The sequence below is a fragment of the Ricinus communis genome, chromosome 7, assembly GCF_019578655.1.
Source record: "Ricinus communis isolate WT05 ecotype wild-type chromosome 7, ASM1957865v1, whole genome shotgun sequence".
NCBI classification, from domain to species: domain Eukaryota; kingdom Viridiplantae; phylum Streptophyta; class Magnoliopsida; order Malpighiales; family Euphorbiaceae; genus Ricinus; species Ricinus communis.
This window is the reverse complement of record NC_063262.1, coordinates 6,896,044-6,917,661: the sequence shown is the minus strand read 5'-3', so window position 1 is coordinate 6,917,661 and position 21,618 is coordinate 6,896,044. Positions and strand designations below refer to the sequence as shown.

Here is a 21,618-nt window from a genome sequence, read left to right as displayed (position 1 = left end):
TTAATTATTTTTATAAATTTATATAAATAAAAGTTAACTTTTAAGAGTGAAAGTTTTCATTCAAAAAAAAAAAAAAAAGGAGTGAAAGATTGATTTGGCTAGCTAATAGAAGATTTAAGTGTTTAACAGAATTCAAATTCATGGACATCTATATTCAACTTTTAGATAAAAAGGATGAAAGTGTAATTTGGATTAAAATTCAGGAGAAAATATTAATTTGCTCATTGTATTAGTAATAATATAATTTTTAAAAATTTAATTATTTAATAATTAAATCTTAACAAGTTTATAACACCCGGACCATAATAATAATAATAATAATTTCAAACTAGAGGGTACAAATATAATAATAAATTAATTAATATGTGAAATAAAAGTAGTATTTTAAAAATTCTGGATGAAATATAAGAGATGATTGTCAAGTTTTAAATTTAAAAAGAATTTTAATGTTAGATTAAAATAAAAATACTTATTAACCTATATTTAAATAGTTTGATTAAATAGCAAATCAGATAATTGATTTATATAAAGGGTAAATTGTTTCTTTGTAAATTTCAGACTCAAATTTTTTCTCAATATGAATATATGATTTAAATATTATATTCGGAAGTTATAACAATATTTTTATAAAAGAATTTATTTGAAGAATAGTCAACAAATTGACTAATTAAGTTAATTTAGTGTTAGGATTAAATTGAAATTTAAATTTGAGATAAGGGCTAAAAGTAGAGTTGAATTAATATATGGGGATTAAGTGGAAAATATATTGGTTGGTATTTTCTAAACAAGTGTGTCAGTAGGGGCATTAAGGTAATTTTCAAATTAAAAGTAAGGTTATAAAAGTAATTTTATTTTTCAAAATTGTAAATTAAACCCAAATTTAAAGGATTAATGATCTATTTAAAAGAACAAAGAAAAACTTAAGGACTAAATAGAACTTAACCAGGGCCAAATGTAATAAAGAAAAAAAAAGAGGACTAAGTGGGGCTATGGGACGAAAAAGAAGAAAAGAAAGAAAGAGAAAAGAAGAAGAAAGAGACGAAGGAGAGGAAGAAGGGAAGCTTAAGCTTCCATTAATGACAGTAGCAAGGGGAGAGGGAATTAGAGGCCAAAACTTCGGCTGGAGGGGGAGTTAATGCCAACAACTCAACAGCGACAACGACAACGTTAGATGGTGGTTATGGGTAGCAAATGGAGGAGCTGAAGTTTTTGCCACCAAAACTTTGACTCGTCGGATCTTCCTCCTTCGGCGACAGTGGTAGCTGAAATAGGTGACAATCAACTCATCTATGTGTGGGCTTTCCATTGGGGGCAGCAGCAGTGACAACTCATCTATACTGACTACTCATGTAGCTTGATTGAAGGTTACTTTCTCCTAAGCTTACAATGTCTTCTGATTAGCGAAAGAGAGAGGGTGAACCGCCAACATATTATAAGTTTCAGAATTCTTCTTAATCTTCACTACATTTACAATTTTACACTTCATATTGGAGTGATTGGTTGATAATGTGACATGCATTATAATCATCTGTTGTATAAATAGGAAGGTTCTGTTTGTTTGTAGTACATTACTGAGCTTTTTGAAAATTTGTATGTTGACATTGTGCATTTTACTTGTCAGTATCCTGAGTATTTTTCAATACAATGGTATACTCTAGATGACACCAATAAGTTTGGCGATATTGGGTGGATAGACTTCTATTCTTCCAATAAAATCTCTAGATTGGAAATTGATAGGATGGCTAGTAACTTGGTTTGAGGCCTGAAGATTTCAAAATAATGTAGAAAAATCCTAAAAAGATAGTATTTGGGGGGTGGAGGAATTTAGACACTGACAATGATGCAATTGAGATGTCATTGTTTATAGATGAGACAAAAATAATGCATGTTTATTATAGGAAGAAGGAAGAAGCACTAATTGCAGGTAATGTATGAGATAAAAATGGTAATGATGCCGGTGAGGTTAATGCAGAGGATGAAGGGTATATTACATGGGAAAATCTAGATGAGAGTAATTTTGTTGATTCTGATTATGACTCGAGGGAATCTGATGTGGATAATGATGATGAGCTTTTTGAGCAGTATATGGACAAGGAAATAGAAAGGAATGGGACATTTGGAGGTGGCAGTGGTCAAGGTGGGGATTCAAGAGATGATTCTGACCAAACTATATATGCTCCTTTTGATGTGGTGAGATCCTGCTCATCAAGTGATGATGAGAGTGATGAGAGTTCAAAGAAGTGTTTAATGAAGAAACTGACATGTATAATCCAAAATTCAAATTAGGAATGCTTTTTACTTCTTTTAGGCAGTTCAAGGAAGCTGTAAAGAACTCTGCCATTAGAACTAGGGATCAGGTTATTTTTGGACCTAACACAAAGACAAAATGTAAGAAGGGTTGTGGTTTCTATATCTGGACATACCTCACCATACCAAATAAAAGTGTTGTTTAGATTAAGAGTGCCAGTTTTAATCATTCCTGTAGGAAAGAGAACTACAACAAGCATGTGAATGCCAAGTTTGTTGCTAAATACTATCTTGAGAGTTTTAGAGTAGATCCAACTTGGTCCATTGAAGATATAATTGTTGTTGTCATGAGGGATTTTAATGCACAAGTTTCAAGACTTCTAGCATGGAGAGCTAGGGAAAGGGCTTTGAGATGCATTAATAGTGATGAGAAGGAGCAACTATCAAAGCTCCATGATTACAAACTTGAGCTATTAAGGAGCAACCTAGGCTCTACCATTGTGTTTGACTTGGATGTAGGAGTTTTTAAGTCAATGTATGTTATCTAGCAGGGGTTCAAGAAGTGCAGGCCATTTATTTCAATTGATAGGACTTGGTGAAGGGCATTATTGGTGGGCAGCTATTAACATCATTTGGAATAGATGCTAATGATTGCATCTATCCAATTGCTTAGGCAGTGGTGCAGAAGGAAAATAAGGACAATTGGAAGTGGTTCCTTGAACTTCCTGCTGAAGATGTTGACATTGGACATAACAGGCATTAGACATTCATGTCTGACAAACAAAAGGTTAGTACTTCAATGATTGTTTTTTTTCTTTCCTTGACTATATCATTGCTTATTAAGATTTATATTGCATTTACACTTTGGTTCAGGGTTTGATTCCAACAATAGAAGAACTCTTCCCTGGTGCAGAACAAAGATTTTGTATTAGACATATTTATACAAACTTTAGGAGATTTCATAATCTAGGATTGAAACCACTAGTTTTGGCAGCTGCATAGTCAAGCTATGTACCTATGTTTTGAGAGAGTTATGGAGGCAATTAAAAAATAATCTAGGGGGCTCATGATTATTTGAGTAACATAGCTTACTATCATTGGAGTAGATCACATTTTAGAACAACCCCTAAGTGTGATATGTTGTTAAATAATCTATGTCAATGTCTCAATAGCTTTATATTAGAAGCTAGGACTAAAGGGGTGATAAGGATGAATGAGATTATAAGGACTAAATTGATGAAAAGAATACACAAAAGAGAGGTGCAATGTTGAGGGTTGCAACTATTTTTTGCCTTAAGATTTACAAGAAACTTGACAAGTCAATAAAGGGAAGTACTAAGTATACCATTGAGTGGTTAGGGGTAACAAATATCAAGTTGTAGGACCTGGTGGACAGTATGTAGTGAATAAAAAAGATAGGAGTTGTACCTGTAGAAAATGGAATTTAATTGTAATCCCTTATGCACATGTTATTAGTGCCATTTATTACCATAATGACAATCCTGAAAATCTTTTGGATGACTACTACAAGGTGACAACATTCCTAGATATTTACAGTCATATCATAAATCCAACTACATCAAGTGACAATTGGCCTAAGGCCACTGCACCACCTATCATGCCACTTGACCGTGTGCAACCTGTGAAGCCTAAAAGGGGCAAATCACCTCTGAAGAGAAGACTTGAAAAAGAGGAGATTGAAGCCCTTATCAAGAATGAAAAGGTGAGAAAGAAAGGATGTGTCATGAATTGCTCTGTGTGTCAGAGCACAGAGCATAAGAAGACCTCCCATAAGAAGGGCAAGAGTGTAGAATAATAAAGAAATTGATTGTGAGTATCACATTTGTTCACTCAATATACAGTTAATTTAAATGATAATTTTTTTTACTTGAGAATATATTACATGTACTCAGGTGAAGAAAAAGAAAGTTGGAAATGTTGAATCCACAGCCCCTGAACCTGATAATGTTGGTTATGACTATAGTAATACTACTGTGGCATGAGGAAGTACCAATTGCAAGTATTCTTACTGATATTGTTTTCTGGTTCATTTTGTTACTACTGTCAATGTTGATACTGAGTTAAGAATGTTTAATGGATGAGTGTAGATAAAAATGCTGGTGTACATGATGATGTTGGTGGAGAAAAACATGATAATGAGTTTGATGGTCCCATAAGAACTACATCAACCTTTAAAGGATATATTTAATTATACCAAGTTCATAGGTATGTTTCCGTGTATTGCTCTAATACTGTGTATAAACAACTTGGATCAGATGTGTGTTTGAGTATTTTTTTTCTTATGCTTCTTAAACAGATGCAAAAACCGACCTCATTTATTGACATACCAAGCAACATGGTGCCTGTTGATGAAGTTTTCAATAGTTGGTTGGATAGACATTCATCCCCTATTGCATCACCAAAAACAGATCTTGTTGCTTCCCCAGATTCATAAAGATGTAGAAATATATATGACTTGCTCACAGATCTACCTCTTTTTGGAAGTCAAGTTAGGAGACTCTCCAAGGAGAAGATAATTGGAACCAAAGAGAATAATCTGCAGAAACAAAAGAATCTACAAAAAGAAAAGACAAAAAAACCATCTCAAGCTGTTGTTGGATCTACAGAGAAATTGCAAAAAAAAGCCAAGTCAAGTTGTTGAATTCTTTAGCCAGCAGAAGAAAAACAAGAATGACAGTTTGTCCAAGAAAGATCAATTTGCTCAAGCTCCATCCAAGAATCTTAAACCAACTTTTGCTGATAAAGGGAAGATCAAGTTAGATAAACCAGCTACAAAGAAAAAACCATGGTTGCCTTCATACAATAGTGGTCAAAATACAAACTCCAAAGAAACCTTCAATTCCAACTCTAAACTCCAATGGCCAAAATACAAACTCCAAAATTCCAGCCACAAATGCAATCTTAGTTTTATGCTTTCCCAACATTAGAAATATTTTTTCTTCTTTCTTTAATTTCGCCTTCACTGTTTCGTATGCCCCCTTGAAATGCTCAAACTCTCCTTCAACATACTGAAGCTGAAATCTCTGCCACTCGATTTCCCCTTCCAATTCTTCCATTCTCAGCTTGCACTCTCTGAGCTGCTCCAACTTAAACTCGTATTTTGCAAAGGCTTCATTGGCTTGAACTAAAGCATTATTCTTTTTGTCTCTTAGGTCATCCAGAAGATTTAAGCCACCTTGAACCCATGCCATTTGTCTTTCATTGAATCCCATTGAAGTTATGTGTCTTCGATATCTGTAACTTGAATCCTTAGCATACATTGCCCTTGCTTCTCCCATTTCGTGCTGGATTTGGCTGGAGTTGTAACTAATTCTGTTGAGCAGCTAGGGTCTTTTACATTACTCTTCAATTGCTTACCGTAAGCCTACATGTCTTGACACTCCCTCTCAAAAGGAACATGTATGTTCAGCATGTTCATCTTGCTTAGCAAATCCTCGAACTGTGAAGGATGCAAAGCCTTAGTGAAAATGTTTGCTAATTGTTTTATGGATTTCAAATGTGCATGCTTCATTAGACTAGACATTGTTTTCTCTCTAACAAAATGATAGTCCAATTCTATATATTTGGTCCTCTCATGAAAAATAAGATTTTTGGCAATATGCAAAGCTGAGATATTATCATAATAAACATCCACAGGTTTATCGAGTTCAAAACCAAAATCCTTGAGCAGATATATTAACCATATCACCTCACCAGAAGTTACAGTCATTGCTCTACATTTTGACTCAACTAAAGTATAGATGTTGTATTCTCCTTTTTAGTTTTCCAACTAACCATTGAATCTCTAATGAAGATGCAATAACCTGTGATAGATTTCCTTATTTCTTAACAACAAGCCCAATCACTATCTGTATAAGCTTTCAGATGTAATTAAGAATTAGAAGATATCAAAATCCCTTGTTATGGAGACTACTTTAGATACTTCAACACCTTGTATGCAACTTCCAAATGAATCCTTGCAGGCTTGTCCATAAATTGTGAAAGCACATGCATTGCAAAATAGATATCAGGTCTTATTATTGTCAAATATAATAGTTTCCCAATAAGCTACCTGTATAAACTTGCATCTTTTAGAAGATCTTCCTCAGTATGTACTAGCTTGAGATTTACTTATGCTCAAATTCTACTAGGTTTCCATCTTAGCTACCCAAACTCTTCCAATAGTTCTAAAATATATTTTCTTTAACAAACTAAAATTCCTTGCTTTGGTTTAGCAATTTCCAACCCCAAGAAGTACTTTAAAGCCCCCAAATCTTTTAACTTAAAGCTTGACTTGAAAACAACCTTTAATTATTCACTTAAGTCATTGTTGTTGCTAACTATGACTATGTCATCAACACATACCAATAAAGCTATAAAACATGTTTCAGATTTCTTTGTAAATAAAGAATAATCTGACTTTGATTGTAAGTAACCATGAGAAATCAAATAATCAGTGGATTTCACATTCCATTGCTTTGATGCCTGTTTAAAGCCATAAAATAATTTATGCAACTTGCTTACCAAGTTATCAGCTTCAGAATTAATCTCATCTCCCATTGAAGATGATAACCAGGAGGAACATCCATGTAAACTTCCTCAGATAACTCTCAATTGAGGAAAGCATTATTAACACCCAACTGTGAGAGGGACCAATTATAAATTGCAACCAATGCCAAGAATACTCTGACAGTGGTGTGTTTAGCCCCTAGGCTAAATGTTTCAGTATTGTCAAACCCTTCTCTTTGTGTATAACCTTTGGCAACAAGTCTGACCTTGTGCTTTTCTATACTACCACTAGAATGAAACTTAGTTTTGTATACCCATTTACAACCCATAGTAGATTTACGTGGTTGTAGAGGAACTATAATCGACATCTTGTTAGCAATGAGTGCATCAAGTTCAGCTTGCATAGCTGAGCTCCAACAATAATGTTTAACTACTTGTTGATAAGATTGATGGTCTGCTTGGTTGAGAATGGCATTACTAAAAAATTTTATATGACTGGAAAAGGTTAGAGTGGAAAGATACTATTGAATTAGGTGAATAGTAGAAAAAGTTTGATTAGCAACATGTTTGAGGTTATGGTTATAGTCTTTTAGGTATGCAGGAGGATGGGAGGTTCTTGTACTTTGTTTGGCTTGTAATGAAACATGTGTAGAAGGTGAAGCTTCAGTAACATATGCATCAACATGAGTATTAGATGGTGAAACAACTAATTTAGGTGCAAGATGAGATGTAGACTCAGAAAATCAGGTGTATGTATTGTGACAACATGATAAGAAGAAGAAGAAGAAGGAAAAGGAGAATTGGATGTGGAAGAAGGTAAATGTAAAGAGGGAATAAAAGAACATGGAACTTCAGAAGAAAAAAAAAGGAAAAGAAGAAAGTAAAGGAAGAACAAGTGAAGCATCAGGTGAAGAAGAACTAGATTTTGAGAAAGGAAAATAGGATTCAAAGAATTTAACATCTCTGGAATGAAATATAACTTTAGCCTCAAGATCTCCTTTTACTCCAATTGGATAACCCAAGAAAATACACGATCTACCTTTAGGATTAGATTTGGTTCTATGAGCTTGCAAGTTTGCAGCATAACATAAACATCCAAAGGATCTCAATAGAAAATACTTTGGAGATTGCTTATAAAGTACTTCAAAAGGAGTTTTATTGGCTAAAAAATGAATATGTATTCTGTTGATTAGATAGACTATGTTAGCACTACATCTCCATAGAAATACAAAGTAATGAGGCATGAAACAAAAGCAATTTGGCAACATTTAAAATATGTTGGTGCTTTCATTCTACTACACCATACTATTGTGGCATGTAAGAACATGTAATTTGATGCATAATACCTTTAGAGACATAAAAGGTAGGTAAGGAAAATTTCAACCCATTATCTGTTTGAATTACTTAAATTAAAAAAGGAAAATTCCAACCCATTATCTGTTCGAATTACTTAAATTAAAAGCTAAAATTGATTAACAACATAAGCATAAAAAGATTGAACAAGAAAAGAAACTTCAGACTTATGTTTCATTAGGAATAGCAAGTACACTTACTAAACTCATCTACAATTGAAAGAAAGTAATGATTTCTATATAAATCTGCTTGAGCATATGGACCCTAGATGTCCATATGTACAATGTGAAACAATCTAGTGGCTTTGGTACTACAGACAGGAAATGGTTATCTTTTGAATTTAGCTTTAGGACATGTAAGACAAGGTGCATTATGCACATTTACATTTTTCTCAAACAAAAATTGTGAAGTAAGAAAAACTTAAAGTTGAATGTGACCCAATCTGTGATGTCAAGTCTCAGTTGTCACTCCACAAGCCAACTTAAAAGGAAGTTTGTCATATGTAACAACAAAAACTTTAGCAGATCTTTGAAAAAGATACAATCGTTCATAGTAAGGCAGACCTAATCATCTTCTTCGATGACAGATCCTGGATGAGACATTGAGAGAAATTAAAGATAAGATTGACCGAATTATGTGAAGCAAGTTTGCTCACAGAAATAAGATTGAATGTAAAAGAAAGTATGCACAACATATTTTGTAAAATAAGAGAAGAATTGAGAATTACAAAACCAATATGTGAGACTATTGCTTTTGATCCATTTGGTAACTGAACAAATATTTTATGAATTGGATAGTAAGTATGAAAGAAATCAATGCAACAAATGATATGGTCTACGGCACCTGAATCCAATATCCATGATGATGACAAAATGTTTGATGATTATGCAAAAAGAACTAGAGGTGATTTTTGAATTTGGTTACCTACCATGTTCGATAAGGACAAAGCTGATGTTTGTGGATGTACTGGATTAGAGGAATTGATATTAGGTGTGGTATTCAAGAAAGCAAGCAGTTTGTGAAATTGTGCATCATTGAGGGTCAGCTTATAAGCTGAACTAGAAGACTCAGAGGCAACAGACTGATTTTTAATCCCTGCATCTACCAGATTAACACTGTGGTTTTGTGTATTCCCTTTTTGTTGTTGCACATATTTATTCTTTGTAAACTTGAAAGTCAGAGGAAACCCTATCAACTTGTAGCATTTTCCCTTGAGATAACCTGTTTTTCCATAATGAGAACAAACAAGACTAGATCTGCTTCAATTAACTACAATGGCAACCAATTTTGCAAGACTTTGATTATGTGCAAACAAACTTCTTTGGATTTCTTCACGAAGCACCATATTATACACTTGATCCATACTGGGAAAGGTTTCATCAAAATCATATGTGATTTTAACGCTTGATAAGACTATTGAGACCATTCAAGAATTTAAAGACTTGATCCTTTTGCTGAGTTTCAACATATGTTTGAAAACAAGATTCATTACATTTTCCATATAAACAATGAGGTAATGGCCTGAAGCTTCTAATCTCTTCCTATAGAGTATTAAGTTCTGTAAAATATGCATCTACAAATTTGGATCCTTGTGTAAATGAGGCTATCAACTGTTGTAAATGACAAATTATTAAATCATCAGGTCGTGAGAATCTGATACAAGCTTGTCCTAGATCTGAAAAGCATCTTCCATGTAAAAGACATTAGAGGCAATTGAAGGCGAAATCGAGCGCAACAACCAAACTACTAGAAGATTGTTACTTCTCTTTTATAGCAAGTAGGATTTTTAGGAGTTGGTTTCTTGATAGTGCCATCAAGAAACCCCTGTTTATTACTAATTGATATAGCTAGAAGAAATGAACGACTCCATGAAGCATAGTTCAGTGGAGTAAGCTCAGGCGAGACTATGGCTGAGTTATGATTTTCACCATGATGAATGAAAAATGGCGAGGAAGGATTATCTAAGAGATTAAAGGAAGTTGAATGACGAGAATCTGCCATCGATGTAACAAAGAAGAAAACGAGCTTGGGAAAGAAGAAAAATGAGGGTTTTGACCGAAAAGAAATGTTGACTAGCTTCTAGATCTTTTTCCAGGAGCTTTGATACCATCTTACTTGGTAAAATATAAAACTGAATTCATTAAGTTAATCAATGATTACGAGAAAAATTAAATATATATATATATATATATGCTAACAAAACTAATTAAGTACACGTATTTAGTTAAAGGAAAGAATCAACTCTTATTGGCTAGAGTTGTAACTAATTCTGTTGAGCAGCTAGGATCTTCTACATTATTCTTCAATTGCTTACTGTGAGCTTGCATGACATTCTGAGCGGAAGATATATTTGAGATTATTAATTACCTAGCTGCTAACTGAATTTTTTTTAATATTTTGAGTTTAAATTTTAAATTGTACTGACACCATTTGAGTTTTTAAATTTATTATTCTTGCCAATTTATTACTATGAATTTTTTAAATAAGTATATACAGTCTCCCTAAAACTTAGTATATTTTTATTTCAGTCCCTATAGTTAATCATAAATTTTATTTATCCTTATATTATATCATTCTAATTCCATTCATTCAAATAATATTGTAATCCCCCATATGTTAAGTTGTAGTTGCACCTATGGATAAGATTAAGCATGAAAAGAAACATCATGTTCTTGCAAACGTGTTAACCACAAGCGACACTTAATCACCAATGAAAATCAAAATCATTTTTTATATAGTTTATTTGAGTACGTGATTGTTATTATATGATTAATGAAAGAAGTAAAAAGAAAGGAGAAAGGAGTATCCTTTAAGGATCTCCAAAGGACAGAAATGAATAAGATTGTCTTAATTCGATTGGCTGTTTTGAGTTGTAAAGTTTTCTGCCTTTGATTTTATACCAGATTTTGTTAATAAGGATTGTTTCTGGCCACTTGAAATTTTTTATTTTTACTTTTTTGATTTATGAAAAATGGTGAATTATATTTTATCTTTTATATTTATTATAATAGTAAGAATTTGTTTAATGTAAAGAAAATGACTCAAATCTAAAATTTTTTATTTTCAAAAGTAAAATTTTTAATGGTTAATTTAGGTCTCGATTCTTTATCTATTTAATTATTTTTTAAATAAAAATTTGTATTAGAAAGGATCGGTCACTTTAAAAAGAGAATTTCATTAAAAATATTTTAAAAAAACTATATGGAAAAAGTTTTAAAAGGCAAAAAGAAATTTTAAAACTAAAATCACAAATAAATAATATAATCATAGCATATTTATCATAAAAAATATTCAATCTAGAAAAGATATTGGTCTTCAAGCCAAATCCGATCAAAATCTAGACAGATTCTAAAATTAATTAAATTATAATCAACTGAGTTGGAATTCCGACAAACAATCTTTATTTTCTATTGTCCACTTGAAAGCTGAAACTGAAACTTGGCCTCAAAATAATGAATTCCCTTTTGTTTTTTAAAGTTTTCTTTTCTATTACAAGCTTTCCACGTGTCCAAAAACTATGCCTCTTCCATTTTTTGGAGCATCAATTTGTTATGGGTTTTGTTAAAAATGTTGAAAATCGTTGATGAAATCTTTCATTCCACTAAAAGATGGACGTAACATTTAAATGAGTGGGAAGTAACGATGAAATTAATATATATATTTAAATATATGATTTTTAATTTCAGGTTTTTTTTTGGTGGATGCTTTTTTCTATTTTGCATGTAAGAAATTAAAATGTGAGACCAAAGATGGCAATGAACTAATAATTACAGAATCTCAATAAACAGAAAATTAACTGAACAATAATCTAAGAAATAGTAGAGTGGGTGGGGGGCTTTGGCCTCCACTGCCTCCTTCGTGCATTCGCCCCTGGTTCCACTGTTTTAGTATTTTAGGTTGGATTTTGGTGAAACCAACCCTTTTTTTATCCTAGAAATCAGACAAACATATTTACCTTTTAATGTTATTATTATTATTATTATCATTATCATTATTATTATTTTAGAAGTACTTTTAGGAGATCACTGGGTTAATTCCAATTAAAATATATATAAAAATAGAAAAAAGAGACAATCGAAGTAGATATTAGATTTTAGCAATCTCACTCCACTACCTTAATCAAAATTCTAAAAGAAAATTAATGTAAGCTTACACCTTTATGTAATGAAGAAGAAACCTCCACTTTTATGTATTAGGGTTTAATGAGGGTGGTCTTATTGAAATTTTAATAGTATCCTAATTATAATGGATAGGTACTAAAATGTATTATATAATTTTATTTGATAATTTTTGGTATCTAGTTTTTGTTTTAAAACAAAGAGAGATGTGTAGTTATAAATCATGATTAAAAAAAAGTATTTCACCGTAAAGAAACGTTTCAATTCGGAAGGATTCAACCATCTTTATTTCGATCAGTTATTATTATTATGTTGTTCATATCTGATAACATGTATTTATAGATTAATAAGTTATAATGTCATTGTTTCACCATCAAATCGATTTTATCGGATAAATGACTTTTTGAACTATAATTTAACGGTCAAACAATGACATTATGACTTATTAAACTCTAAACTACGTTATCAAATACATACAACTTGATAATGATAATTGATCGGAATATAGATGTTGAATTTCTTGCGAATAGAAAATTTTTAATGGTAAAATATCTTTTTATCATGATTTATAACCACATATCTCTTTTTATTTCGAAAAAGTTATACATTAAAAATTATCAAGCGAAACCACGTGATAATCTTTTTATATTTATCTCATTGTAATATTATGCATTAATATTTTATTCTTTAATAGATGCTAATAACAACAATAACAGTTCAAAATAATTGTTTAGCTAAGGATGGATTTCGCGCCACGGAACGGATCAAAGAACTGGAGACATTTCTAATGCCGACAGTAGCTCCCGCCAAAGCTATTGTAGCAGCTCTTGCACCGATTGATTTAGCACCTTCTAATATCTCAACTTTCGAATTCTCATTTCTTTATTTTATCTATGCAATTATTGTTTTCTTAAATAAAATTCTTTTTAAATTCAAGTATAGGCGTCGGCTATTAATCTGTTTCTTGACTTTTTACAAGGAACAATTGTAAGTTAAGATTTCAATGGAATTAAACCTGACCCGAACCAGAGGAGGGACTGAAGAGAGCCAGTAACAGTATTGGGGCAAGAGGAAGAGCATTAAAGAATGTAACAGGTAACGGGTAGGCGCCACCTAAAGGAATCGACACTTGAAAAAAATCAGTAGTTTAGTTTCAATACTCAAGTATCAGCGCTCTTCAAAAGAGGCAGGTTCGTCAGTTTAGCCCCGTTTTGTAAGGTTTAGGGAAGGCTGGTGGGGACTAGAATCGGTAAAAGGTCAAAGTAAAGATATTACTAGAACTAGGAGCGACTTCCCCCTCTCAAAAAGAGGTTACCTGTCGAGAGAGTAGCTGTTCTTGCTTGCTCCTAAAGGACGAATAAGCTTGACTTGCTTCCAAAGCTGTTGATATTTGAGGAGCATTTTCTCCCACATTGCTAAGTTAACAATGTGGAGGTACTTTCCAAGCCTATATAATAGAGGCCTCACCTTGTTATTAAAGTATCCCAAAATAAGAGAAAAATATTAGAGAGTTAAGCAATTATTTTTCTCCTATTATAAAGAGAGAATTTTAATGTTTTCTCCTTTATAAATAGAGAGTTTGTAACTCCTATTATTTTTTCTTATAGTAAAATTCTTCTATCATTGCCCGTGGTTTTTACCCTAATTTGTTTAGGGGTTTTCCACGTATATCTGTGTGTTCTATTATGTATTTTGTCTTTCTTTATCTTTATTTTCTCAAATTATTAGCTGTGATTTTGCTCTATCAGGTTCATATTTTTCTACAATTGGTATCAGAGCACCTAGTTGGTAAGAAATTCCTTAAAATTCTGTGATTGCAGCTCAGCCTGATCTTTCACAGGAGTTTGAGGTTTTCTTTGGTGCAAAAGAGCTTGTGTGGAGTAGTAAGAATACTTACAATCTAGGGAAGGTTCTGTCTAAGGAGATTGGTATTTAAGAGGTCCGCTTGTGACCCTCCAGTCTTTCCTGGGAACTTACCTAGTGAGTTGTGTTCATTACTGCGGTTCATTTTACAAGCTAAAACGTACCGTTTGTGATAGAAGCAATGGCGGCAAAATTTGAGATTGAAAAGTTCAACGGGAGTAATTTCTCACTGTGAAAATTAAAGATAAATGCTGTATTGAGAAAAGACAATTGTCTTGCGGCTATCAGTGAACGACCGACAACACTCACAGATGATAATAAGTGGAACGAGATGGATGGGAATGCTATTGCAAACCTTCATCTAGCACTTGCAGATGGGATCTTGTCCAGCATAGAAGAAAAGAAAACGGCAAAGGAGATTTGGGACCACCTCACTAGACTGTACGAGGCCAAGTCATTACACAACAAAATTTTCCTTAAGAGGAAACTTTACACCTTAAGAATGTCAGAATCTACTTCAGTGACAGAGCATCTTAATGTCTTAAATACTCTATTTTCTCAACTCACATCGTTGGGCTATAAAATAGAGTCACAAGAACGTGCAGAACTTCTACTCCAAAGTCTACCTGATTCGTATGATCAACTCATCATCAGTTTGACAAATAATGCTGTTATCGAAATTCTAGTCTTTGATGATATAGCAGCCGCTATTCTTGAAGAAGAAAATCGGTGAAGAAACAAGGAAGACAAGCAGGCAAGTTCACAACAAGTGGAAGCCTTGATGGTGATGAGAGGGAGATCAACAGAACGTGGTCCAAGTGGGAGTCACAATCATGGTAGATCAAAATCAAAGAGTAAGAAGAATTATAAATGCTACAATTGTGGTAAGAAAGGTCACCTGAAGAAGGATTGTTGGAGTTTAAAGAATTCCAATCCTCAAGGGAATGTGGCATGCACTTCGGATGATGGAAATGTATTATGCTGTGAAGCAGCAATATCAACTGAAAGCAGGAAGAGATTTGCTGATGTATGGCTTCTTGACTCAGGAGCAACTTATCACATGACCTCTTGAAGAGAGTGGTTCCATCATTATGAACCTATCTTAGGAGGATCTGTGTATAGTTGTGAAGATAATGCCTGGCATTGGAACTATCAGGTTGAAGATGCATGACGGTACAGTCCGCACTATTCAAGGAGTGCGACATGTGGAAGGTCTGAAGAAGAATTTGTTATCTCTGGGACAGCTGGATGATCTTAATTGCATTATCAAAGTTCAGAAAGGAATCATGAAGATTAGCCGAGGAGCGCTTGTAATTATGAAAGGAGAAAAAATTGCTGCTAATTTGTATATATTTTTGGGAGACTGCATGAAGCGGGAAGCATCATTGCTTCCAAGTAGTTTAAGCGAGAGATCTGCAATGGTGTGGCATTAGAAGCTTGGACATATGTTTGAACAAGGCATGAAGATTCTTGCTGAGAAAAATCTACTTCCTGGTCTCACAAAGGTGTCATTACCCTTTTGTGAGCATTGCATAACAAGCAAGCAGCATCGACTACAGTTCAATACATCCAATTCTAGAAGCAAGGATGTTCTAGAATTAGTTCACTCTGATGTATGGCAAGCACCGGTTTCATCACTAGGAGGAGCTAAGTACTTTGTGTCCTTCATCGATGATTACTCAAGGAGATGTTGGGTGTATCCAATCAAGAGCAAGGGAGATGTATTTGTAATTTTTAAAACTTACAAAGCGCGGGTTGAACTTGATTCAGGCAATAAGATCAAGTGTTTAAGGACAGATAATGGAGGAGAATACACAGGTCATGAATTTAATAGCTTTTGCAAGCAAGAAGGCATCAAGAGACAGTTCACTACGGCATACACTCCTCAACAAAATGGAGTGGCAGAGCGGATGAACAGAACTCTGCTAGAAAGAACTAGAGCATTGTTGGGAGCTGCAGGCCTAAATAAGGCATTCTGGGCTGAGGCAGTTAACACCGCCTGTTATGTGATTAACTGGTCTCCATCTACAACAATTGAACAAAAGACACCGATGGAGATGTGGATTGGGAAGCCAGTTGATTATTCAAACCTCCATATATTTGGAAGTCCTGTGTATGTGATGTATAATATCCAATAAACTACAAAGCTGGATCCAAAATCCAGGAAGTGTTTGTTCTTGGGATATCTTCGATGGTGTGAAGGGTATCGCTGTGGGATCCTAACGCCCACAAGGTTATAATCGGCAGGGATGTAATCTTCCTGAAGATAAATTGAAGGGAGAAGATGATAGCACTTCAAAAGAAAATTCGGAGACTACAACTATACAGGGTGGAAAGAAAGTCTATGAAGAAGATTCTTCCAAGTAGCACCAGAGCACAAAGAGGGAAGAACCAAATTGAGTTTGAAGAGCCGGTCAAGTTAAAAAGTCGAACTTGGAAAGGAAAAACGTATAAAATTTACACCAACTGGCATAAAGATTATGATATAGGCGAATGTCGCATCTGTCTTCTAATCGAGGAAGGAGAGCCATAAACTCTCCAAGAAGCAACGAGTTCGGATGCATCTCAATGGATGGCGAATGCAAGAAGAGATGGAAGCTCTACATAAGAACAAGACTTGGGAGCTTGTGCCACTACCACAAGGGAAGAAAGGCCATTGGCAACAAATGGGTCTTTAAGATCAAAAGAAATAGTGATGATCAAGTGGAGCGTTTCGTGCAAGAATGGTGGTGAAAGGATATGCTCGGAAGGAGGGATTGACTTCAACGAAATATTTTCCCCTGTGGTTCGATTAACAACTGTTCGAGTAGTCTTGGCGATGTGTGCTACATTTGACTTACATCTAGAGCGGCCTAGATGTGAAAATATTTTCTCCATGGAGATCTTAAGGAAGAAATTTATATGCTCCGTGAAGGTTTTGAAGAAAAGGAAAGCTGAACTTGGTTTGTAGGTTGAACAAATCTCTATACGGTTTAAAGCGGTAGCCGAGGTGTTGGTATAAGAGATTTGATTCCTTCATCATGAGCCTTGGATACAACAGACTTAATGCGGACTGTGCATATTTCCCAAGAGGTTTGGTAAAAGTGATTTTGTTATCTTACTGTTATATGTAGATGACATGTTGGTAGCGAGCCCCAACAAAGATCATATTGAAGAACTAAAGGCACAGTTGGCTAGGGAATTTGAAATGAAGGACTTGGGACCAGTAAACAAGATTCTAGGGATGCAAATTCACCGAGAGCCGAAACAATAGGAAGATTTGGCTTTCTCGGAAAATTATTTGAAGAAGGTCTTGCGACGCTTCAATATGCAAGATTGTAAGTCAATTTCTACCCCACTTCCTGTTAGTTTCAAATTATCCTCCGATTATGAGTCCTAGCGTTGAAGAAGGAAGGATGGAAATGTCTCGAGTACCGTATGCATCGAGTGGGGAGTTTAATGTTCGCGATGATTTGTACACGACCGGACATTGCACATGCAGTGGGAGTAGTAAGTCGGTACATGACGAATCCCCGGTAGAAAGCATTGGAATGTCATAAAGAGGATTCTAAGATATGTTAAGGGAACCTCGGATGTTGCATTATGTTATGGAGGATCGGACTTTATTATCGGGAGGATATGTTGACTCGGATTATGCAGTGATCTTGATAAAAGTAAATCTACTACAGGGTATGTGTTCACACTTCTTGGCGGAGTGAGTGGTATCAAAGCTGCGATCGGTTGTGGCGACATCAACAATGTATAGCCACACAAGCTAGTAAGGAAGCGGTATGGTTGAAAATGATGATGGAGGAACTCGGGCACGAACAAGAGCATATTCCTCCTATGACGGTCAGTGCCTTGCATCTCGCGAAGGAATCCAAACTTTTCATTCAAAGTCAAAGCACATACGAGTCCAAGATCACTTTGTTCGTGAAAAGTGGAAGAGGGCAACGTGGATATCGGAAAATTCATACTAAAGACAACCTAGCAGATTTTTTGACGAAGGCAGTTAACACTGACAAATTTATTTGGTGTCAATCCTCTAGTGGCCTAATAAAAGTATAAGCAGCATGGAAAGGCAAGGAAGAAGAGCGGTGTGAAGATCCGATTGATCCTCAATCAAATCTTCAAGTGGGAGATTGTTGATATTTGAGGAGCATTTTCTCCCACATTGCTAAGTTAACAATGTGGAGGTACTTTCCAAGCCTATATAATAGAGGCCTCACCTTGTTATTAAAGTATCCCAAAATAAGAGAAAAATATTAGAGAGTTAAGCAATTATTTTTCTCCTATTATAAAGAGAGAATTTTAATGTTTTCTCCTTTATAAATAGAGAGTTTGTAACTCCTATTATTTTTTCTTATAGTAAAATTCTTCTATCATTGCCCGTGGTTTTTACCCTAATTTGTTTAGGGGTTTTCCACGTATATCTGTGTGTTCTATTGTGTATTTTATCTTTCTTTATTTTTATTTTCTCAAATTATTAGCTGTGATTTTACTCTATAGGTTCATATTTTTCTACAAAAGCTTCCCCATATTACAGAGATGATTACCAATATTATTATTATAATCATTAAAAGCAATTTTTCTTAAGTACATGTCATTTTTCTCGGAGTCCCGCGGTACGCATAGGAAATCAATAATATTAAGCCATGTAACTTTACTAAGTTATTTTCATGATTGTTCTATTATACTATTTCCACCATATAAATAGTTAGTGCCATATTATAATAACTTAAACTTAATTGAAATGCATATTTAATTCCAAATACAGTAGTGAGAGCAAGAGCATTTTTACTTCTGAGAATAAAACATTTTAGATTTAAGCTCTTTCCACCGCACCAGATGAATTTTTATATTTACAATGAGTGTAAAAAATAATTAATTTTATTATAAATTTTATAGTCTTTTAAACTTTTAACAAACATATTTTTACACTTGTATATAAGTAAAATTAATATGAATATGAGGATTTGAAATTAAAACTTCCACCTCCAAATATCAAATACTCTTGCCTTAACCTAAATATCAATTGTTTTATTTCCCTTGATTTATGAATATATTAGTAGTGATTTTATTTTGGATAGTCAATTTTTTGACTTTAATCCAATAATAGGTTTATAATTAAAAAATTTCATGTTTAATTAATTAATAAGGTTACCATTATCTGGAGCGTACCCATAAATTTATACGAGGGCAGGTAAAATAAATCTCTTAAAAACTAGAGGGGATTAAAATGAAAAAAGAACTTTAATTTTGTTTATTGCAAAAAAAAAATACAAAAAAAAACATTAATTTATTTCATTTTCTTATGCAGAAAAAGCTATTTTATTTTATATTCGTTGACCCAATCAGAAAAAGGAAAGAATATCCTTTATTGACCAAGAATCTTACTTGAAGTTGAACCTATATAATTAAGAAATAAACTTCTAGTGTGTTTCCGTGTGTTGTAAAAGCATTCAAATTTTATAAATCCATAATACATGCAAGCGTATCTGTATACTTTACTAAACTATTTACTAAATCTAGCTAGAAAATCTAAGATCAAACCCAACTATGCATATATTATGTATATATGGCACTCACTACTCTAACCCAATACCAGTACTTCTCTACTTGCAAGGGTCATTTTATACAAGATAAATCCAACTCTTCATGATTCTCAAGGGCTTATTTTTATTCTGCAAAATCTTCCCCCACATTCTCATATGTTGATTTCTTGGCAATATTTTAAACCTGTCTTGAAATGATTACTCAACTGCAACAGAGATATTGGTGGGTGACTATAACTTACACTTGTATGCCCATTATTTTACATACATAGAAGCATCTACCCTCTAAAGCAAATCCCACTTTCCTACCAGTTTTTCGATCCGCAAGCATATGTGATGTGTGCACTTGTATATATACAATCCCATGATCTGCAACTTCTCTTCACCAAAGAAACCAAAACAACTCTAATCTTTCCCTCTGTCATAGTTAACCAAGAAAAGCTTTGCTCCTTTAAATTTTCTTGAAAATGGGTGTTGCAACTCAATCTCTTAGCTGTGAAATTAGTATAGTACAAGCCAAGAACTTAGAACTCAAATCCCATGGAAACCTTTTCGTTAGATACTATCTTTTTTCAGGACACAACAAAAGAATCCAAATAAATACCCAAGAAACCTCCTCAAAATCCGACCTCTTTTGGAATGAGTTTTTCTCATTGGAGTGCTTAGGCACTCAAGATTCCATCAACAACTTGAAGCAAGAAAGTGTAGTTTTTGAGCTGAGGTGGAGGAACACAAAGTCAATTCTTGGTAAGATTGGAGGATCACAACTTCTAGGTAGAGCTAAAATTCCATGGAAAACAGTTCTTGAATCACCAAAAATGGAAATTGAGAAGTGGGTTATGATGGTCTCAAAGAAGAACTGTAGTGTTCTTGCTGATGACGTTAAGCCTCCTTCAGTGCAAATAGCATTGAGAGTTAGAGTGCCAGAAATGGTGGCGATGGAGAAGAGAAATGGGAAGTTGAGGAAGTGGGAAAATGATGACTGTGGTTGCTGCAAAGATAGTGGATGCAGATGTCAAGATTATGAAATTTTTGCATCAGTGGCTGCTTTTGAAGCACTATAGACACAAAAGATTAACAATGGCATCTTCTCTTGGGTTTTTTGTTATTGTTTCAATTGGACATGAGGAAAATTTTGCAATTGAAATATGTATATATAAATTAGCAATTGGTAGGAATCTTTCAAATGAAGGGCTTGGTTTTGTTGGGAATCTATTCAAGTATTAAAAACACTCCTCAAAATTGTTTCTTCTTTTTTCTTTTTCTTGCAATATCTACTTTTGTTTTCGACATTAACATATAATTTCTAAACTTATTGAATTTAAATAAACACGATTAATTTCAAATTACAAAGGTAATAATCGAAAAATATTATCCAAAATGAAACTCGATGATTTCAGTATTGATGAATTCAATCAACATAAATATAAGGAAAAACTGAGGCAAATTTCAACCTCAAGAAATAATGCAACCTATTCATGCCAAATATCTGATAATATAGAAAGCCTTTTAAACTTGAAATGAAATCTTTAGTAAGAAATGGAGCCAATTGGAATAAAGGAAGTGGGTCATCCCCGCAACAAACCCATCTGCCTGCTTAGTAGATGTTCCTTAACAAGAAAGGAGTTAGAGATTTGAGCACTGCTGATTTAATTCGCTACAAAATGATTTGTCTAAAGCATTCAATCTTAGATTTACACCTGTTTTAAAAAATTGGCAAATCACTATCCTAGTCATTAAATAAATTTAACCAAATTTTTAACTTAATCTAAATTCAAACACTTAGGTTTCAGAAATCCTCTAAGTTTTCATAATAGATCTTAACTGTAGCTTTTTTTTTCCTTGTCTTCTCATCGTTTTCTTTTTATTATTATTACAATAATATTTTCATTTTTCAGCTTAATTAATTAATATTAATTACTTTTTCTTATTTATTTTTATCCATATATTATTTTTAAAGTAAAAAAAATATAATAATAATAACAAGAAATAAG

At 33.6% G+C, this 21,618-nt stretch overlaps 2 protein-coding genes and 1 long non-coding RNA gene across 4 annotated transcripts; 2 read left to right on the top strand and 1 right to left on the bottom strand.

Moving 5' to 3' along the window:
* Positions 1-512: 512 nt before the first annotated feature.
* LOC112536663 lies at positions 513-5,758 on the top strand. 2 transcript variants are annotated; one of them, XR_007216543.1, is made up of 5 exons: positions 514-3,034; positions 3,121-4,077; positions 4,161-4,267; positions 4,356-4,473; positions 4,565-5,758. It is a non-coding gene; the product is annotated as an uncharacterized LOC112536663 (long non-coding RNA). The 2 variants fall into 2 exon arrangements; XR_007216542.1 differs by having other exon boundaries at positions 513-4,077.
* A 7,186-nt stretch (positions 5,759-12,944) lies between these two features.
* Positions 12,945-13,640, bottom strand: LOC125370618 (ATP synthase subunit 9, mitochondrial). The gene is made up of 2 exons (XM_048376905.1): positions 13,543-13,640; positions 12,945-13,107 (listed from the first exon to the last, which is right to left on the bottom strand). Exons 1-2 carry the CDS (start codon positions 13,638-13,640, stop codon positions 12,945-12,947), a joined length of 261 nt encoding a protein of 86 aa, XP_048232862.1.
* Positions 13,641-19,777: 6,137 nt separating this feature from the next.
* Positions 19,778-20,856, top strand: LOC8269055. The gene has a single exon (XM_002531206.4). The coding sequence runs from the start codon at positions 20,092-20,094 to the stop codon at positions 20,686-20,688; it is 597 nt and encodes a 198-aa protein (XP_002531252.2). The 5' UTR covers positions 19,778-20,091; the 3' UTR covers positions 20,689-20,856.
* Positions 20,857-21,618: the final 762 nt, after the last annotated feature.